Below are 20,463 nucleotides of genomic sequence, written 5' to 3'. Positions count from 1 at the left end.
CAGCTATTGGTAGGTCACATGAAAACTAATATGGTTTTCACTGCATTTGAAGAATCAACTTTGGAATTAGCCCTTAGGTTATTTAATTCATAATAATAGTGGGATTCTAAAAGGAAGGTTAGACCGTAAGTGAAAACGATAATGTTGTTGTTCTAAATTAGACTGTGTCAGTATGTGTCACTAATGGCAAGAACTCAGAAAAACACACAAAAAAAGATTATATGCAAGGTTGCAGAATGTTTTACTTTTTTAGAGTTTGATTTTATGGCATCTTATATATTTCATAACATTTTTGTTTCTCCTCACCACTACCAAGGCCCCCTCCCCTTCCCCCCACACACACTCTAGTACAGTAGAATGAAAATGTAAAACCCCAAAGAAAACTAAAGTTACTGCTATAGAGAGACGGGAGAAACAAAAAGGAAATAAATCTTCCCAAGAGCAAAGTACAGGTAGAACAATGTACGGGAGATTGGAATCTGAGTGTAAATTCCCAAGTTACGTCCAGTTAGAACATTATCCTTTAATATAAAACTTAATAAGAAAACCTGTGTTTGTGGAATACAAGGTGTTGGTTCTGTTCTATAGCCTATAAAATTAGCAAAAAATTAAAGTGGATGACTAAATCAGGCAAAAATGTGTTCTTTCCTTTCCTTCTGATATCTGCTTAGCAATGCACAGTCTAAAGGGTCTTGGTAGACAATCCGAGCTGCTTACTTTGGTCATTAAGGGTGTGTAGGATCTGGCTTTAACCTCCTTTCCTAGGCTCGTCTCATGCCAGTCACAGCACTGCAGCCTGTTTGGTTTCCCCTTGGCTATTCCTTGTGCCCTGTTCTTGCCCACAGCTTTTGTGCTGACTAAGGTTCCACCTGGGGTACTGGCCCTCAGGTTTTCAGGGCTGAGTCCTTCTCATCCTCCCGGTTTACTAAAGGGTAAACTTCTTAAAGAGGCCTTTCCTGAACACCGTATTTAAAGTAGATTCCCAGAGTTATTTTCTGCTTTATCCACCTGTTTACTTCCTTCACAACACTCATCACAATCTTTGACCATTTAATTTCTTTGTTGACTTGCTTATTAACTGATTAACATCATGAGATTGGGAACCAGATGTCTTATTCGCGCCTGTTTTCTGCACCATGTGTAGTGTTGGGCACATAGAAGTTATCCGAAAATTTTGTTAAAACCCTTAACACTGATCTCCACTATATACATGTGTATATAATAGCAGATATATGTATATATTATCTATAATAACACATACATATGATATATAATGCATATATAGCATATGCAATGTTATATGTAATATTTTATGTAGTACATATGTATTACATGTACTACTATATATACATATACACACACGATGTAACCTACTTTCATCTTTCACTTCTAGTTCTGATTCTATGGCCTGTGGATAGACAAAGCTCAGTCATTGGCCACCAACCTGGCATATAGTTCCAAATATTCATCATATCTTAGATTTCGGGAAATCTATATCTGCCATCACTTGCTAGCCATGTTCTTAATATTTTGAGCTGGCTTGATTTTAGTGGAAAGTCTAGCTAATTGCTACTTAATGTTAGGTCTGTTTTATTGCTGTGGTTTTATTTTAAAGTATTTATAGAATATAAATATTAGAGTCCCTTCAGGAAATTATTATTCAGTAAGAGAAAGAGAAAGATCTTCCAAGTTTTCAAAGAAATAGTTTCCATTAAAAACAGTATGTTTCCCACATAATAATGGTGGAGTCCTCACTGGGCTATATTCAGCAGCTGGTGAATACATTCCTCTCTGAGATTGCTAGGAATTTTTTGAACCCATTGGTCTGGGCACAGACTTTCAGAGTATCAGAAGTTGATTCACTGGGATAAAAGATGTGGCAGACTCGATTATTTTAACTGCTTCATGTCAGTTAATGTCTGTAATATTGATTTAATAAAAGACCAAATAGGATGTGTGAGTGTCATGTGTCTAACACAAAAACAAGTGTACATTTGTATATTTACATACCATAGGTGAATTTTAATTCATTTAATGATTTAAACATTGGTATACAAAAACATTAAAATCATCAGATGATACATAGTATTTCAACAATAGAATATATATGTGTGTATATATAACCATGTCACTCTTTCAACAAATTATTAGTCAAAAATAACAATGGGTGACTATGCTAGACCTCTGTTCATCCAGATATCATTATTTAAGAATGTATACAAGTACGTATGCAAATATTGTATGTATACAATTGTATACATTGTAAGCATACAAGTATTTATGTATACAAGTATTGTACTTATATGTACAATAAGTAATCATATTTATTCAAGCAACTTTTGATATTTTGATGTTATACCCAATAGTCCCAAGTTGCCCAAATGGTTCTAGAGATCTTAACTATAGTCACTTCTGCCCTAAAAGATTTAACTTAGGAATAAATAAGAAACATTGACTTTCAATATTTTCTGGGGTTGAATCAATAAAATTTGAAAGAGACTGCCAAGTTATTCAAATTTTTAGCATTCGACTTTTCTTAAAGTGAATATTGCCAAACATTCCAGAGGAACCACGGAACTTCTTTTTCTGTGACCAAAACATTGCATTAAACTTAAAAATGATTCTATAACAATCAAGTCTCAAGATATGATAGAAATTTGCTGTTCTTACTTAGGCAGGAAAAAAGTCTGCATTTTCTCTAAGTGAACTGATAACTGAAGTAAATGGCACCTAGAAAACTTAGTGTGTGTGTGTGTGTGTGTGTGTGTGTGTGTGTGTGTGTGAGTGTGTGTGAGAGAGACTGAGCCTTGTAGCATGCCAGATCCTAGTTTCCCAACTGGGGATCAAACCCATGCCCACTGCACTGGGAATGCCAAGTCTTAAGCAGCAGACCACCAGGGAAGTCCCCTAGGGAAGCATTTATTATATTATTTTGAATGATTTATTTCATAATTAATGAAGCATCCTCAGAATGTATGTGATATAAAATCTGATCTCTTTACTATATGTTCATAGCTGCAGTTCATCTAAAATCAATTATTGGGCTTCCCTAGTGGCTCAGATGGTAAAGAATCTGCCTGCAATGCAGGACACCTGGGTTCAATCCCTGGGTTGGGAAGATCCCCTGGAGAAGGGCAAGGCAACTCTCTCCAGGCTTCAGCAGCATGTGAACTGAGAACTTCCAGATGTACAAGCTGGATTTAGAAATGGCAGAGAAACCAGAGATCAAATTGCCAACATTTGTTGGATCATAAAAAAGCAAGAGAATTCCAGAAAAATATTGGCTTCATTGACTATGTCAAAGTATTTGACTATGTGGATCACAACAAACTATGGAAAATTCTTAAAGAGATGGAAATACCAGACCACCTTACCTACCACCTGAGAAACCTGTATGCAGATCAAGAAAAAACAGTTAGAACCAAACATGGAAAACAGACTGGTTCAAAATTGGGAAAGGAGTGAGTCAAGGCTGTATATTGTCACTCTGCTTATTTAACTTACATGCAGAGTACATCATATGAAGTGCTGGGCTGGATGACTCACAAGCTGGAATCAAGATTGCTGGGAGAAATATCAATAACCTCAGATATGCAGATGACACCACCCTTATGGCAGAAAGTTAAGAGGAACTAAAGAGCCGCTTGATGAAGGTAAAAAAGGAGAGGGAAAAAGCTGACTTACAACTCAGCATTCAAAAAATGAAGATCATGGCCTCTGGTTCCATTACTTCATGGCATATCAGTTCAGTTCAGTCGCTCAGTCTTGTCCAACTCTGCTACCCCATGGACTGCAGCACACCAGGCCTCCCTGTCCATCACCAACTCCCGGAGTTTATGAAACTCATGTCCATTGAGTCGGTGATGCCATCCAACCATCTCATCCTCCGTTGTCCCTTTCTCCTCCTGCCCTCAATCATTCCCAGCATCAGGGTCTTTTCAAATGAGTCAGCTCTTCTCATCAGGTGGCCAAAGTTTTGGAGTTTCAACTTCAACATCAGTCCTTCCAATGAATATTCAGGACTGATTTCCTTTAGGATGGACTAGCTGGATCTCCTTGCAGTCCAAGGGACTCTCAAGAGTCTTCTCCAACACCACAGTTCAAAAACATCAATTATTCGGTGCTCAGCTTTCTTTATAGTCCAACTCTCACATCCACACGTGACTATTTGAAAAACCATAGCCTTGACTAGATGGACCTTTGTTGACAAAGTAATGTCTCTGCTTTTCAATATGCTGTCTAGGGTGGTCATAACTTTTCTTCCAAGGAGTAAACATCTTTTAATTTCATGGCTGTAGTCATCATCTGCAGTGATTTTCAAGCCCTCATGGCATATAGAGGGCAAAAAAATGGAAACAGTGAAAGACTGTTTTCTTGGGCTCCAAAATCACTATGAATGGTGACTGCAACCATGAAATTCAGACACTTGCTCCTTGGAGGAAAAGCTATGACAAACCTTGACAGCATATTAAAAAACAGAGACATTACTTTACCAACAAAGGTCTGTCTAGTCAAAGGTATAGTTTTTCCAGTAATCATGTATGGATGTGAGAGTTGGACCATAAAGAAGGCTGAGCACTGAAGAATTGATGCTTTTGAACTGTGGTGCTGGAGAAGACTCTTGAGAGTCCCTTGGACTGCAAGGAGATCCAACCAGTCCGTCCTAAAGGAAATCAACTCTGAATATTCATTGGAAGGACTGATGCTGAAGCTCTAATACTTTGGCCACCTTATACGAAAAGCCTACTCATTAGAAAAGACCCTGATGCTGCAAAAGATAGAAGGCAGGAAGAGAAGGGGATGACAGAGGACCAGATGATTGGATGACATCAGCAACTCAATGAACATGAGTTTGAGCAAACTCTGGGTGATGGTGAAGTACAGGAATACCTTGCATGCTGCAGTCCATGGGGTTGCAAAGTCAGACAGGACTGAGTAACTGGACATGAACAACAACAATAATGGATTCCTTCTGCATAACAATTACAGTAGATTCCTTCTGCATAACAAATACAGATTAGTATTTGCATTGGGGCTTTAGAAGGGAATTAAAGTAAGGCAAGGGCTTCCATGGTGGCTCAGCAGTAAATAATCCCCCTGCAATGCAGGAGTTTCAGGAGACACAGGTTCAGATCCCTGGGTTGGGAAGATCCCCTGGAGGAAGGTATGGCAACTCATTCCAGTATTCTTGCCTAGAGAACCCCATGGACAGAGGAGGCTGGCGGGCTACAGTCCATAGGGTCATGGAAAGTTGGGCACAACTAACGCTACTTAGCATGAACACACAAAGTTGGAAAAATCGTTGACTTACACTTAAACGGTTAAAGAAACAAACTTAGATTCCAATGCTGAAGTTGGTTTTGTATATCATAAACACTAATATAAAGTGTGTATTTTTCAAATGCACAGTACTGTTTAAAACTCCATGTTCTGGATATTTTATTTAAAAAGTTGAATTGGCTCTCATGACAAGAGCCTTTAGGAATGGTTGCATCAGTTATGCATCGTAAGTTTATCAAACCAAGAAACAGTAGGAAGGTTTGTTTAACAGCTAGAGAAATTGAAGTCACTTACACAGATAGTGTGGACAGTTCAGACACTGAAAATTGGTCTGTTATGCATTAAGATATATTCGTCATAGTTAACTTTCATAAAGAAGTTAAGAAAAGATACTTTCTTCTTTCCCAATTTCAGGAAAAGTCATACAAATTTCACCATGTATTTGATGCATCATAACCAGAAGGTCCCAATTTAGAGTTTCCATGAATTCTGCCCATTTTTCACTTTATATTTATCCACATTACACATCTAAAGTTTGCTTATATGTACATAGGTTGGTTTGCTGTTGTTTAGTCTCTGAGTCATGTCCAACTCTTTTGCAACCACAGGGACTGTAGCCCACAGGCTCCTCTGTCCATGGGATTTCCCAGGCAAAAATACTAGAGTGGGTTACCATTTCACTTCTCCAGGGGATCTTCCCAACCTAGGGATCGAACCCACGTCTCTTGTGTCTCCTGCATTAGCAAGTGGATTCTTCACCACTGTGCCACCTGAGAAGTCCTAAATAGATTGGTGTCAGGTATCAAGGAGCTAAGATCTACTCTTGGATCTAAACTATTTGTCCAGTAGCTTACAGCATTTCATTGAGTTCTTAGTCTGGGGTTCCAAAATAAGTAATTGTAATAACTTCTGTCCTTACTAACAGTAGTGTCCATGCTTGTATTATCTGTTTATTTACTGATTGCACTGAGTCTTTGTTGCAGTGTCCAGGCTTCTCTAGTTGTGGCGTGTGGGCTCAGTAGTTCCTCAACCAGTGATCAAACTCAAGTCCCTTGCTTTGGAAGGCAGATTCTTAACCACTGGACCAGCTAGGGAGTCCCTCCGTGGCTAATTTAGCCTTCTGAGATGCATGCTTTGAAAGCAAAAGTGATATAGAAATACAAAGTATTACTGAAATTGTTGTTGTTTAGTAGCTAAGTTGTGTCCAACTCTTTGCAATCCCATGGACTGTAGCCCACCAGGCTCTTCTGTCCATGGGATTTCCCAGGCAAGAATAATGGAGTGGGTTGCCATGTCCTCCTCCAGGGGATTTTCCTGACCCAGGGATTGAACCCACATCTCCTGTATTGACAGGCAGATTCTTTTCCACCGAGCCACCAGGGAATCCCTATTACTAAAATTAGCTGATTATACATCTTTTTCTCGTCCTTATTTGGACTACTATTCCTTCTTTTGGCATCTTTGGCAACCTCCCCCTTTCAAGATGTCTTCTCTAATTAGATGACTCCCACATTCATCTGTAGGAACCATCACAACATTAAGCTCCATCTACTAAGCATGGCTATTTGGATATTTCACAAAATCTGCAAAATCAAAGACCCCCAACCATGTTTATATTTGTAGACCTTCTTATTCTGTGTACCTTGCCCTTCCCTCTAACTGCAGGCTTTTATTTAGTAGTCCCCTTCCATTCTGTTTACTGGCGAAAATGCAAAACACAAGTTATTTTATGTATTCAGTCCACATTCTGTTGCTCAATATATTTGATTGATGCCGCCTCCCAAGTATCCTTGGAATATGAATCCCTCCCTCACCACATTGCACGACTTCTGCTGTATTTTAAGCTTTCATCTGTCTTTTTACCTTGATCATTGCTTTAGTCTTCTAGTTTCCATGCCTGCCAGGGAAATTTCCCCTCTATAATAATACAGATGTGGTTATATCACTCACCAGGTGTAAGTCCTCCAAGTCTACAGAATAATTTCCTTGGGAGCGCCCACAAGGGGTTTTGTAACCTAGATCTATCCTGTGCTTCAAAATTGTCTTGATATGCCTTATACCTCCATTCACTACTAGTTCAGCATCAGTTGCATGAAACTCGTGCCAGTCTCCTTGATGGGAATTAATGTGGTGTTCCCATCTCCGGCCCCACCATGGCCTCTTACATACTGCTAACTTCGATACATTTTCTAAGATTAAGTTCAAACGTTAGATATTCTTTGAAACTTCACCACCACCAATCCCTCCAGTGCTCATATAAAATAATAATATAAAACATTGTTTGAAAAGAAATGATTCAGAAGTAGAAAATGAAGGTATTACAAGAGTGGGGGGGAAATGAACAGCATGACAAGTAGAGTTCTATTTTCTCTCTTAGTATTATAAGATTTTAAGGCTGAAAGGGTTGTTACTGTCAATCCAGACCAAAGTTTTCTGTGGTTTCCATATAAAAAGTAAAAACTCTTCCCTTAAGATGAAGTTTGGGAAATTTGTATCCAGTTGTGTAATACTAACTGCATAACTTGAGTGATCCTTATACAGGGTTCAAGAAAGCAAAATGCCATGATACTCAACTATAAAAGAATCTAGAATCATAGAATCTGAACTTTGTAGTCTCGATTTTTTTCTTACTTTCCACAGCATGATACTTAACCCCTCCTGAATAAGTAAAGTTTGCCATTATTTGTAGCTGCCCATGTTCAAAATTCTCTGATTGAAAACAAACAGGTATTTTCTTTGCCAGTTAGAACAATTACATCTTTGATTTTTCAAAACTATGTTGTCAGAACCTTGCAAAAGCAGATCAAAGTTGTAGGTATTAAACCTCATAATTAGAAAATATCCTAAATGGCTTCGCCAAAGTAATTAACACAGTGTGATAGTGGAGTGAAGAAAATTGGGGGAAAGAATGCTATTTTGTCAAAAGCTTTTGTCTCAAAAAAGCAAAATATGGGGAAAAAAGAGTAATTGTAGTACCATCTGTGAGTCGAATGTGCTACAGTTCATCAGTAAAAGTTTTAAAGAGGGGGTTGAGCGAGATCACTGTAGCACATTTCATAATTTGGGGCTAAATTGTTAATCCTGGGATGCATACAGAGATCTCTCTTCCAGAAGTTTCCAGACATTCAAAACCCAAATTTTTAAATAAAATTTATTTCAAGGTATATCCATTTTTGAGGCTCAGATCATGTAAATCATGTTTATTTTTTGTAACTACTTAACCTTATAATTGACAAAAGTTTCAAGGGGCTTAAACTTAACACTTGTGTTCCTTCAAGCAACTGTGTCTCGGAGACAGAGAGACACATTGACGTGGACCAGTCCAGTCCATCTTCATTGAAACACAGTCACTTGCTTCCCTGAGCTTGAAATAACTTTCTTTCAAACTGAAGGTCTATTTTTCCAGGGATAATTTTTATGAAAGGTTTTACAGGTTTTTACCTACAACTATCACTTTTTGAAATGGATCAGTTTGATTCCAAACACATGGAGTTTTCACCCCCTTTCTTTTTTAGGGTCTTTCCCTGATTAAAATATGTACATATTTTCTGTAAGTCTCCAATACTGGAGATACTGGCATGAAAAATGACTCTGTTCCTTGGAAGGCAGTATTCGCTTACAAGTCCCCCAGGTCCTGTAATGTCTAAACCTCCTGTGCCACTTTATATGTCCGCCCCACCCCATGGAGGAGCATGTACAGGAAAAGCAGACTTCCCTTCCCCCACACATTTCCTCAGTTTATTTACAAAATGTCTTGGAATGAGAATGAGCTGCTTGTGGTTCCTGTGGCTGATTCAGGGATGGTTTCCTCCAGGCAGAGGATGCTGGTCAACTGAATGACCTCTCAGCAGCTAACCCGTGCACCCCTGTGGTAAGGCTGATTGGGTTTATGCATACCCCTTCTAACTAAGCCTGATGGGATTTGTTTTTGCAGTAAAGGACTTTGCAATAATCAAACATCACTGTGAAGACAGAGTTAATAATTGAAGGTCCCTCCCACCACCAACAAAAGGGAGAGAGACACAGGGATGCCTTTGCACTCTTGTGCATCAGCCCTACTTCTCTTAGGGTCAGGATGATTCCCTTCTGCACTCCTAAAGGGACAGTAAAGACGTTAATATTGTATTTGAGTAGAGAATACATTAGAAGAAAAAAATCATCCCAAACACTAGCTACATGAGAGATGCCCCTCAGTCAGCAAATTCCATCTGCTCACACACAGTGTCTATAACTAGTTAATAGTCATTAAAAAAAGGTTTAAAGTTATGAAGATCTCAAGTAAACATGAATCTTCCAAATGTTTGTTTATATTTGTTCAGACTTGCTAATGAATTGTCTCACCACGTATGTTGGTGACTCTCAGAAATCTTGGAATTCTCAGGAACATGTGTAGTAGCAGCCCTTAGAGTGGACTGGTCATGTCCTCACCAAATGTAGATTTCACTTAAGTAAATGAAAGATGAGGGCCCCAAAACTATGACTTCTCTCCTAACAGATCAAATATTGAACACAACTTATAATAAATATTACTCAGTATTATAAATACTGAGTATGATCCACGTGGAACTACTGGTAAGGTAAATCATTTTCACCATTATATAAATTTCAGCTGGTAAATATCATATGAGCAGAAATGATTCAGGAAAGCATTGGCAAGGAGTGAGGTGCTAAATCGCTACAGAGCTTCAGAGTCAATTTGCTTTGAATCAAAGAGTAAAATTGTGCTTTCTAATACACCAGAGTTTGAAAAAGATATACTAGAAAGTAATGTTCCTTCTCCAGTTAAGTCCCAATCTATGTTGTCATCCTTATTTGAAGACATTAGATACATCCACCACATACATGAAAAGCAAAACTAATATGTACTGATTTCAATGAAAGAGCACAAAATTCTCATCTCTAATCTACTGGGACACTAGTTCAGTAAGCATACTTCCACTTGATTTATATTATCTATAAATATTTTGAGGCAGTATATTCTTATTTTTCAAATGCTCACATTTTTAAAACTTTGAAAGTAAATACAATGTATGTATCTATTCAAGGGAAACACCAGATCACAGAAAGGAGAGGGAAAAATTCTGAACTCATTCACCCATTACCACCAAATTGCAAGCTAATAAGAGAACATGTGTATCCTGCCCAGAGAACGTCATTGAACTTCTATATTTATGATTTAACTGTTATTTTTGTCTTTCTACATTTGTCCCCCCAGTGCATCCTAACGTCAGTCAAGGCTGCCAAGGAGGCTGTGCAACGTGTTCAGATTACAATGGCTGTTTGTCATGTAAGCCCAAACTATTTTTTGTTCTGGAAAGAATTGGCATGAAGCAGATTGGAGTGTGTCTCTCTTCATGTCCAAGTGGATATTATGGAACCCGATATCCAGATATAAATAAGTGTACAAGTAAGTGCCTAAACAAAATTATGTTTTTATCTCATCCTTGGGGGATGGCATCACTGACTCGATGGACATGAGTTTGAGCAAGCTCTGGGAGTAGGTGATGGACAGGGAAGCCTGGCGTGCTGCAGTCCACAGGGTCGCAAAGAGTCAGACAGGACTGAGCAACTGAACTGAACTGACTGGGGGTACTTTCCAGATATGAAACGGCCTCTAACATTTTTGTAATATTCAATGTTAAGTAAATAATAGTCTTTACCTGACAATTAGACTAAACCATACTTGAATTTAGCCTTCAGGGCAGGAAAATTTTCACTACTCTAAAAAATATTCCAGTTTTGAGAGGTGTTTTTTGTTGTTGGTTTTTTTTTTTTTTCATTGTAAAAAACAAAACTGAGAATGTGATGATTATTCATTGAACCTGTATAAGAATATGGCAAGGACCAATGCCATCTGGGTTCCCACTGCTATCATGGAATCCAAGTATTTAATGAAGAAGTAATTTAGCTATTCTTGCTTCAAGAAGGATTCCATTACAACAACTGAAATATTGACTTATCAGTTGGAATTAAGTGTTGGAAACACTCTCAGATCACCTCTCTTGGAGACCCTGAAAGTCTTCTCTCCACACTGTAGACTGAGGAACCTTTCAAAACATAAATTAGCGCATGGCACTTCTCCAGCATACACTGCATATGGCCCTGTTTTTCCTCTCCAAATTCCCTCCTATGACTGCCCCTCAATCACTTTGCACAAACTTCACCGACCTGCTTGCAGGATTTTCTCACCTCAAGGCTTTTGAAATCATTGTTCTACACTCCCTGTCTGGTAGTTTGGAAAGCTCTTTGCCCACACCTTCACTTGGCTGGCTCTCTCCTTTCATTTAAGATGCTGCTCAGATGTCATCTTCTGAGAGAGGCGTTCCATGACTATCTTATCCAAAATAATCAACCTCTTCCCCTTACCAGTCATTTTTCGTATCTTCTTCCTACCTTTTATGTTTGTCTTAATTTTTTTTTCTAGAGCACTTGTCACTCTGGAAGAAGTCTGAAACAGACTGCCTAGTTTCAAAGACCACTGTGTTCCATGGTCTTGAGTTAATGACACAACCTTTTTGAGCCGTAGTTCCCTTATCTGTAAAATGAGAGAATAGGGGCTACCTCACTGGGCTGTTGTAAGGTTTAAATGACTTAATATTGTAAAATACTTGTAGCAGTGTGTGACCCACGGTAATCACCATGTAAGGGTCAACTATCATTATTGATCTCCTCTCCCTTCTTAGAATATAAGCATCATGGAGAATAGACTTTCCCTCTCTTTTATTTGCTGCCATCAACCTGTATCTAGAATGGTGCCTGGCACACAATGGGCAATCAAATATTTGGTGAATGAACAAAGAAATCTCAAGAGCAGCGTGAAGGCAATATCATAGAACATTCCATGAAAGTTCTAATAAAACATTTTTACTATCATTTAGTAGAAGTAGACATGCAGTCTTATAAGCATTCTTGTCAAAAAATTTTTTCACAAGGCAATAAGAACAACAATTTTGAAATCAATGACTGATGTACATCAACTAAATGATTATGGAGGAATCCTGAATTCTGTTTGGCAAAATAGTTTTGAGGCTGTGTGTTTAACACACAAGTTGCAGGTGCCAGCGTTGTAAGCATACAGAACTGGAGCCACAAAATAAAATAGTTAACTCACAATAATGGAAGTGTATTTCTCTTTTCTTTTTTTGTTTTCAGAATGCAAAGCTGACTGTGATACCTGTTTCAACAAAAATTTCTGCACAAAGTGTAAAAGTGGATTTTACTTACACCTTGGAAAGTGCCTTGACAATTGCCCAGAAGGGTTGGAAGCCAATAACCACACCATGGAGTGCGTCAGTATTGGTGAGGACTTAGGAGATTTGAGAAACATCAGAGCCGATAGCATCAGTCTCCATGGAAGTGCTGCTCAGAATCCTGCCTCACAAGAACCCGAGGGGTTCCTCTTAGAGGTTCACTCCCTCCTGTACAAAGATAACATCCTAACGGGCCTTACTCAACATGTATTACAGTAAATTTAACACCTGTGGGTGCCCCATTATTTGTTAGGAACTGTCGACAACTCTTTCAACTATTGTGATATAGACTTATTTTGTATCATTATTTAATGAAGTTTTACTTATAGCAGTTTATAAGTATACACACACATACTTCCATATATATGTGTGTGTGTGTGTGTGTGTGTGTGTGTTACAAATTTAATCTTGAACTACATGTCCACCTTAGGTTAAGAGTTTCCACCTGGGTCTAATGTCAACCAGTGACCAAAGTTATTTTCCAAAAGGAGGACACATATTCTCTGGATCCAGCCCATTAATACTCAGTAAATGGATCAAAGATTTAAAGAACTGGATATGATAAAGCACATTTTTAAAAATCACACTTTTTTCTCTCACACTACTTTGCTGAAATTCTCTGCTTGCACAGGTATTCAGAGACAAGAAGAGGATTTGGGGCTTACTCAAACTGACAGACGGACACAGTCCCAGGGTCTGATTAATTGCAGGCTGAGTTTCTTGGAGGGGAGGTTCCTCAGACAAGTTGTTTGTCTAAATAACGGATCACTGTCAGGCTATATTTTCCCTCTTTTAAATGGTGGGCAGCTACTACAGCTACAAGTTTGATGAACAGTTGGGGAGCAGATGCTCAACCAAATGGGGAAACAGCATACTAAATCTCAAAATCCCCTGGGCAAGGGCTGCAAGAACCTTTGATGCTGCAGCGGTGTTGGCATATGCACGCCAATGTCCCCTTGATTCAGTACAAGACAGTCTCCAGGACACCCCTGGGGTCCCCACAGACAGATCCATTAGAATCTAAAGTACTGGAGTAATAACTCTAAAGTAGCGCTTTAACCATTTCAGATCCATAGGAGACTTTTATTTCTAAACAAAGTTTGTGTGAGAATGAAACAAACAGATGATATTTTAAAGATAATTTCAGAAGCATCTGGGAAACAACTTTCCTGAAACAGCTCGTGGCTCAATTTGGTTGGATCTTTATTTTTTTCCCTCTAGTCAATAAAAACAGTAAAATAACTTAGAAATTGAGTAAAAGGTACATGAGAATGCACTTCACATTCATCTCTCTGTAGGTCCTGAGGGCTGATGATTAGAGGTAATAACTTCCAAACTGTGGAGAAAATAGGAAACAGTTCTGTGGAATATTCAAGGACAGAAATTCCGAATGAGTTTTGGAAAGTTAGTGGTGTTGCTCCACCTAGGAAAGGGGTAAATGTTTAGACTTTATCAGTTGTAGAAGGTGTAGCATCAGTCCTTCAAAGGCCATTCATCTTAAATCTGTTAATGCTTTCCTATCAGAGAGAGCATTTAACATCTGACTGTGGGATTAGCTGTTAAAGCTTCCTGGTAATTTATGCAAAGTAATTTACATAAAGATTGGTAACACAATTAAATTTAAGAAATGTATATATTTTAGAATAGGGGTTAGCAATCTAATGGCAACCCACTCCAGTACTCTTGCCTGGAGAATCCCATGGAGGGAGGAGCCTGGTAGGCTACAGTCCATGGGGTCACAAAGAGTTGGACACAACTGAGTGACTTCACTTCACTTAGCAATCTAAAAGCCATCTGGTGAATCTGGCTCCTTGAATAGATCGGTATAAATCAGGGGTCCCCAGTTTCTGGGGTCTAATGCCTGATGATCTGAGGTGGCACTGATGTAATAATAATAGGAATAAAGAGAAAAAAAAAAAAAAAAGTAATGCACTTGAATCATCCCCAAACCATTCCCTAACCCCTGGTCCATGGGAAAATCGTCTTTTGTGAAATAGATCCCTGGTGCCAAAAAGGTTGGGGACTGCTGGAATTGACCTCTGACATAGGAATAGGCAAATCAGCTGCTTTAGTCCTCAGCTGGCTTTTGTTGCTTGCTCCCTAAGGGATGCCTCCCATTGCATGGTATCTGGCCTACAAGCAGTGTGTTGGCCGTGCCCATGCGTTTACCTCAGAATTTCATGAAAAATGGTAACCTGCTTGATGATCCCAAAGAGCTGTTAAAGGCTGTTCCTTTAACAAGTCTGAAGACTAGAACCCAGCGAGCTAAAGCAGTGATCCCGAGGACGCAATGCGAATCACTGTCATGGCTATAATCAGTACCTTGACTCTGGCTCTCTAGGACAGAGGTTGAGGGGTGTGTCTCGTCTCTCCCTTTGCTAAAATCTACACCGTATGACTTGTGTCTCACGTAGATTTTAAATTGAGAGAGCACGTCATAAACCGAGAAAACACTACCCTTATACAGAGCTAGGGTGAAAGACTTACGTCATAACATATCCGCTTCTCGTGGATGGCAGGTCAAATTAAGCAAAAATGTCAAATGAACCCAATCTTTCAGTAGGCCTATTACTTACACTTTGTGCTCCAAATATTTGCCTCTTTTCTGCACTGTCATTCTGCCACTGGCATCGCTCTTCTTAGACAGCTGGTGTTCAAGTAGGCATAGAAGGAAAGCACCTAGCTCCAAACAGTGAGCAGTGAAGGATATGGCCTTGCTGCATTCCCTCTGGAGCTATGGAGTCAGACAACAAGAATGAGAAGTGCATAATGTTGTAAGACCATTACTAGTGAAACATTCAGTTGAACTTTTCTCCGTTTCAAGAATCCTTTTTACAGCATTCCAGGCTGATGATTCAACCACACCATGACCACTTCCGGGGACAAGGAGCTAATTACATTTTTGAGACACTTGTTTCATTAGTGAACAGTTAAACGTTTCCAATGTTAAGATTATTATTAATGGAGAATATAGAAGAAAGGCAGAGTTGAGCAGTCCTGTTTTTTTCCTTAATTACCTCTTAACCAAATAGTGCCCCAGACCTACACTGTTCATTTAATGACCTGAATATTACTTAAATCACCCTTTTTGTTGTCTTTACATGTTCAACAAAGTTGCTGTTTTTTCCAAAAATACTTTTTGCACACAAACATTAAAGGCTCATTTCTTATTCTCTCAATATTTTTTAACTATCTTATTGTATTAGAGCCCTTTATTGTCTGAACTCGTTAGTTATGAATATTTTTCCTCCTCCTTCTTCAATGGAATAATATAAGGCTGTCAGTAAAATTTCACTTTTAGAACCATTCATCATCTGGCTGAAGCTACCTATGTTGTAATTTTTAAAATCTGTTTCTCTGAAGTCTAGATATGCTTTTTCCTAGAGCATCTTTGCTCTTATACAAAAGCACTACAGTTTGGGTCATTTCCACATCATATAATTTTTTTTTCTAATTTAGTACCCATAGTTCTGGCGTTAAATGAACACTGGACACAGTTACAGCTCACAAACTGGATTTTTTTTTCCATTTACTTTCTTGGAGGTATCTTTATTGGTGTATACTAAAGCTTCCCTATGTTTTAATGAGTAATATTGGGATCAGAGATATGACCTTAACTGGCAAGAGATTACGATGTCATTAAATGATTTGGTTGCTCTATTCTTTAGCCAATATTATAACAGTATAGCTGAGCATGCAGACTCTTTTGAAAGTGGCTCAGTAAAGTTCATTTAAGTTCATAGAAACTTAAATTCACATCCATTTCCACTCAACTCTGTGTTGCACTCAGATATCTGAAAGTAACTGAAAAAAGCATGTGAAAAAAAATGTATTATGAATGGTTTTAAATTTCTGAAACATTTAAGTTATATTTCTTGAGATTGTGCAAAAAAATAGTATTCTGCTCTGAAATAAGGATTCTTTACATCAGAAGCCAGCAAAAAAGGTTACTGGGAATTTGTTTTTGTAGAAAGAGACTCTTATATCATCTGAAAGGGTTACTGTTGCAAGTCATTTCAGTTGTTGTAAGTCAGGAAGTTTTATGAACATAAATATAAGAATATCACCTGGCAGGTACATATTTTTATAAGTGCAAAAATATGTTATAGGAAAGACCTTGGAAAGCCAAGATTGAAAAGATTGATACATACAGAAAAAGGGAAAAAATTCTACAAAAGAAGCTTTAGAAAAAGGATATCAATTCATCCTAGAAACAAGCCAGTCAAGTGAATTCTAGAAGCAGTTTATCAGCTGAAATTGACCTGGAATTCACTTAAAATAGACACTGCTATGCCTGATCTATACTAATTAATAATTGGCAATATTACAGTATTGTAGCACTATAGCAAAGGCAGTGAGTTGTAGGCCAAAGACCTGGATTCATCTTTAGCTTAACCACTGTCTCGTACAGAAATTCTCAAAGTGTGTTCTCAGTACCTGCAAATCTGTATCACCTGTATCATAAAAAATGCAAATTCCCAGACCCCACCCAAGACAATTGAATCAGAAACTCAGGGTTCGGACAGGTCCAACATTGTCTGTTTTAGCAAGCCCTCACTGAAGGTGATCCTGTTGCACAATGAACTTTGAGAATCAATTCTTGAGAATGACTAACCTAGCAAGCTATGGTCAGTCAGTTCAGTTCAGTTGCTCAGTCGTATCTGACTATGTAACCCTATGGACTGCAGCACACCAGGCTTCCCAGTCCATCACCAACTCCTGGAGCTTGCTCAAACTCATGTCCATCGAGTCGGTGATGCCATCCAGCCATCTAATCCTCTGTCATCCCCTTCTCCTCCTGCCTTGAATCTTTCCCAGCATCAGGGTCTTTTCCAAAGTCAGTTCTTCTCATCATGTGGCCAAAGTATTGGAGTTTCAGCTTCAGCATCAGTCCTTCCAATGAATATTCAGGGTTGATTTCCTTTAGGATTGTCTGGTTGGATCTCCTTGCAGTCCAAGGGACTCTCAAGAGTTTTCTTCAACACCACAGTTCAAAAGCATTGATTCTTTGGTGCCCAGCTTTGTTTATAGTCCAACTCTCACATCCATACATGACTACTGAAAAAAACCATAGCTTTGACTAGACAGACCTTTGTTGGCAAAGTAATGTCTCTGCTTTTTAATATGCTGTCTAGGTTGATCATGGCTTTTCTTTCAAGGAGCAAGCATCTTTTAATTTCTTGGCTGCAGTCATCATCTGGTCAGGATCAGTCAGTAGTTGTAGCAGGGCTTCCCTGGTTGCTCAGTGGTAAAGAGTCTTCCTACCAATGCAGGACACACAGGTTTGATCCCTGATCCAGGAAGATCCCATGTACCATGGAGCAACTAAACCCATGTGTCACAACTATTGAGCCTGTATCCTAGAGCCAGGAGCTGCAATTACTGAGTCCTCGTGCCACAACTACTGAAGCCCGTGTGCCCTTAGAGCCCATGCTCCACAGCTAGAGTAGCTCCAGCTTGCCGAGACAAAAGAGAAAGCCCCCAAGCATCAACGAAGACCCAGCATAGCCATACACAAATAAATAAATTGTAGCAGTGCTCCAGAAATTATAAAGCACTGGTTACTTGTAATTACATTAATGCCTGAGTTAAAATCTACAGTGAAAAGTAAGCCCAATGCAAGAGTGAGTTTACCTGATAATATGAGGATTAAAAAGGGGGAAGCATTCTACTCCTGCCTTTCCCTTTTCCCTTAAGTCGTCTTGCCCAGTTTCGTTCTGCAGGATTTCTGCTCAGAATTTGGGCAAGCACTGATGGAAGCAAGCCTTTTTGTTTATTTAACAATTGTGAAACTGTGTGTGAGTGAACTGAGGCTGTTTCTGGTGTTCTGTTTCAGTGCACTGTGAGGCCAGTGAATGGAGCCCTTGGAGTCCATGCACAAAGAAAGGAAAAACATGCGGCTTCAAAAGAGGAACTGAAACACGGGTCCGAGAAATAATACAGCATCCGTCAGCAAAGGGTAACCTGTGTCCCCCCACCAGTGAGGCAAGGAAGTGTACAGTGCAAAGGAAGAAATGTCCGAAGGGAGAACGAGGTACAGTCATACTAACAACATGTGCTCAGTTAGATCCACAGGATTTGATGCAAATTTCACTATTTCTTAGGAAACGTTTAGTATGATCACTCATGTCTAAAATGTGTACCAAACAATATGTAGGCTGTAAAGCTCAGAATCTTGAGGTGGTGATTCTTAAAAATGAAGCTTGATATCAGAACTTTACACACAAGTGTGCTAAATGAATCCTGGAGAAGGAGCTGCCTTATAATGCATCAATGTCTGTATCTTCCTTTGGGGCCACTATCTTTCCTATCACGCATTTTCCTAGTACGTGGCAAACTCATGGGAAGCCTCAGAAATGCAAAATCTAACAGCATTTGGTACACACATGAGAATGGTAAACACCAGCCATCCACTTACTCCTTTTTTCATTTCCTACACATCAAAGTAGTGCAATTAGGTGTTAAGCTTTTATAGCAAAACATGTTTTAAAAGTTGTATATTTTATTAGCATAATACAAGCATTAATGACAATTTATTCCCAGATTTTTTCATATTCAGTTCAGTTCAGTTCAGTCGCTCAGTCGTGTCCGACTCTTTGCGACCCCATGAATCGCAGCACGCCAGGCCTCCCTGTCCATCACCAACTCCTAGAGTTCACTCAGACTCACGTCCATCAAGTCGGTGATGCCATCCAGCCATCTCATCCTCTGTCGTCCCCTTCTCCTCCTGCCCCCAATCCCTTCCAGCATCAGAGTCTTTTCCAATGAGTCAACCCTTCGCATGAGGTGGCCAAAGTACTGGAGTTTCAGCTTTAGCATCATTCCTTCCAAAGAAATCCCAGGGCTGATCTCCTTCAGAATGGATTGGTTGGATTTCCTTGCAGTCCAAGGAACTCTCAGGAGTCTTCTCCAACACCACAGTTCAAAACCGTCAATTCTTCGGCACTCAGCCTTCTTCACAGTCCAACTCTCACATCCATACATGACTACTGGAAAAACCATAGCCTTGACTAGACGGACCTTAGTCGGCAAAGTAATGTCTCTGCTTTTGAATATACTATCTAGGTTGGTCACAACTTTTCTTCCAAGGAGTAAGTGTCTATTAATTTCATGGCTGCAGTCACCATCTGCAGTATATCAGATTATAGAGCCTACCAAATCCATATTAAATAACTCTGTGTAAGGGCTTGTTCTGAAGTCTTGTTAGAGCCAAAGAAAACTCATTTATCATTTAATATGATGCTTTCTGGTGATTAAACATCTATCTAGAAGATTTGCAGTTGTTGACCTTTAAAATATAATTTTTCCATCTTTCTTGCTTATCCCCAGCACCACTGCCTACAAATATGCTATGTACCTATTGGTAGTAATCTGCTGAGTCTACAAATGATCCTTTCAATTAACTAATTGAAAAAATTAATGTAGCCAAGCTATAGCTTGGCTGACTCTATAGTTGAACTTCCTTTGCTTATTTCATTCATTCATCATTTTATTGAATTTTTCCTTTATAGCCACACGTAGTGCTAAGCACTTGGGATTCTCAACTAAAAAGGGTACCATCTCTATTCTGATGTTACACTCAGAGTCCAGTGGAGGTTTGAGATAAGTTTAAGCAGATAATCATAGTATCATATGTGAAGGGAGACTTGGTGTGTGAAAAAACTCAATGGAAACACAGACTTTAACTTTGCTCACACAAGAAAGAACTTGGGTCACCCATCCTTTGCAGTGTCCTCACTGTACCAAAAGACCAAGCTGCCCATCACCAGGATGGGTACAGCCTGCCGTTGCCATTAGTAATCAAATAGTTACTGGGACAAACTTCTTGAATACATGGATCATTTTAAAGGAAATTTCAAACTTTTGTAAATTTATAGGAGGTTTTGATTAAAATTAGGTTTTAGGAATGAAAGTTGGCTAGTGAAAAAGGTCT

The 20,463-nt window shown here is 39.0% G+C and overlaps 1 protein-coding gene across 1 annotated transcript in view; it reads left to right on the top strand.

Annotated features, from left to right (window-relative positions):
• RSPO3 (R-spondin 3) overlaps positions 1–20,463 on the top strand; it is a 93,406-nt gene that overhangs the window by 27,904 nt on the left and 45,039 nt on the right. The window contains exons 2-4 of the mRNA XM_068985282.1: positions 10,496–10,687; positions 12,433–12,579; positions 18,367–18,564. Coding sequence (XP_068841383.1) covers positions 10,496–10,687; positions 12,433–12,579; positions 18,367–18,564 — 537 coding nt within the window. The remainder of the gene's footprint in view (positions 1–10,495; positions 10,688–12,432; positions 12,580–18,366; positions 18,565–20,463) is intronic.

The sequence above is a fragment of the Capricornis sumatraensis genome, chromosome 13, assembly GCF_032405125.1.
Source record: "Capricornis sumatraensis isolate serow.1 chromosome 13, serow.2, whole genome shotgun sequence".
Taxonomy (NCBI): Eukaryota; Metazoa; Chordata; class Mammalia; order Artiodactyla; family Bovidae; genus Capricornis; species Capricornis sumatraensis.
Note: the sequence above shows the minus strand (reverse complement) of the source record. Positions and strands in the feature narration are given on the sequence as shown.